We start from the raw sequence: 1,784 nt of genomic DNA on the forward strand, positions 1-1,784 counted from the left end.
CAGAGGAAGGCTGGGAACCACCGTCTTTTGTTAGAGGCCTGGAGGAATTGTGTGCATTTATAGTCGTTAGATTTTTTTTTTAATTAATGGAGAAAAGCCACTTGATAATTCCAAAGTTGTTTCTTTCCGTGGAACAGAATGACGAGTCGAGGCTGTCCTGTGTTAAGATTTCTGTTTGGGGTGGATCACCATTTATCTGCTGAAAATCTTAAGAATACATTCATCCCCTTCTCTAAGAACTTCATAATTTGAACTGTGCCCTTACTGAGTAAGTTCTCTGAAATGAATTTCAGGTGTGGCTTTAGCCGTCATTCTCAGTGGCACCCGGCACATTTGTGACACCGTTTTCCTGGAAGCGGCAAAGGTAATGATTTAAGTGTGATTGTTTTATGAAAGGAGAATGCTAAAGGTAATGAATCTTCAATGTGGAACAAGAATTAAATCTGTTTTGCACGCTGGAGCCTTTGAAAGTGAAGCCCGTGCACGACGCACTTGTATACCTGCAGGTAGCCTACTGTGATCCCACAGGAACACACAACTGCATTTTGTCGTAGGAAAGGACTGGTCTCTTTGAAGGACTAGTCTGTTGGAATTCTAGACTTCGAGATAGAGGTTCTGGAAAACGAGCAAGAATACAAATATTATATTACCAACTTTTTTTTTAGGTTGCATCTATCTCTTTATTTATTTTTTAATCATTTTATTGGGGGCTCACCTTATCAACTTTCATAGTAGCTGCTGTGGTCCTAATTATGCCAAGCCCTGCGTGTGTTAAGTAGTCTCTAAATAGTAGTCTCTCCAGCTGGTTTGGTGATGATTCTGCAGTGATCCTTAGTACATTACCGCAAGAAGTCAAGAGACTCGGGTTACTGCAACTCGCCTCTGCTCACCCAACCCTCTTTCCATTTGATGAGGTCCTCACTACTCTGGGTTATGTAAACCAAAGTAAAATGCTCTTTTCCACTGTAGGCACTGACAGGCCAGTTGACGGAGAAAGAACTATCTGAAGGGAGACTCTACCCTGCACTTGCTAATATTCAGGAAGTTTCTGTTAACATTGCTATTAAAGTAAGTGCTCGCTTCTTTCTTCCCGTGAAATACAGTGATTTTGTCACTGTGCACGTGATGCCAGTTTATCAGAGGTAAGTTGAGGCACGTGAAAGAGTACAAAGAAGACATTGAGATCACCTGTCTTTTTCTTGGAAGAAGTATGGCCAGAGTGCTCCTGAGAAGCCAGGGTGGCGAGACTTCGTCTGACATCCTGTGGACATGATGTCAGGAGAGGCCAGTCCTTGCAGAAGGACACCCTGCTTGGCAACGTGGAAGGGCAGCCATGGATGGACACAGTGGCCGCAGCAGTGAGCTCAAAGCCCAGAGCAGTTGTGAGGATGGCACAGGACTGGGCAGTGTTTCATTCCGTTGTGTATGGAGTCGCTGCTGTGGGTCAGATCGGACTCGATGACACGCTTGTGCTACGGGAATATAACTCACACTGGAATGTTGGGTTTCTAGCTCTGATGTTGCTCTCAGTGAGAAGGAATTCAATGGCAGCGAGCTTGTTTTTTTCTGGAGTCTCTCTTTCAACTATCCACACATGGACACACACGTGCTTACATGTGCAGTCCCCTGAATTGTTTGAAGATTGATTTCACGCCGTGTGCGTGCCGTTTAGCATATGATAGATCTTTTCCCATGTGAGTCAGTAATTGACTCTCAGTAGGGTTATTGATGCTGCACGGTGTTGTCTTTGACGATTAATACCATAATGTGTTGAGTTGTTCCTC

At 44.1% G+C, this 1,784-nt stretch overlaps 1 protein-coding gene across 1 annotated transcript in view; it reads left to right on the forward strand.

Moving 5' to 3' along the window:
* Window positions 1-1,784, forward strand: part of ME2 (malic enzyme 2) — a 49,397-nt gene that overhangs the window by 44,700 nt on the left and 2,913 nt on the right. The window contains exons 12-13 of the mRNA XM_045296050.1: window positions 294-364; window positions 970-1,068. Of these exons, the coding sequence (XP_045151985.1) occupies window positions 294-364; window positions 970-1,068 (170 nt within the window). The remainder of the gene's footprint in view (window positions 1-293; window positions 365-969; window positions 1,069-1,784) is intronic.

Source organism: Echinops telfairi, unplaced genomic scaffold, assembly GCF_000313985.2.
Source record: "Echinops telfairi isolate 266 unplaced genomic scaffold, ASM31398v2 ScPeMD7_7400;HRSCAF=8409, whole genome shotgun sequence".
Classification (NCBI taxonomy): Eukaryota; Metazoa; Chordata; class Mammalia; order Afrosoricida; family Tenrecidae; genus Echinops; species Echinops telfairi.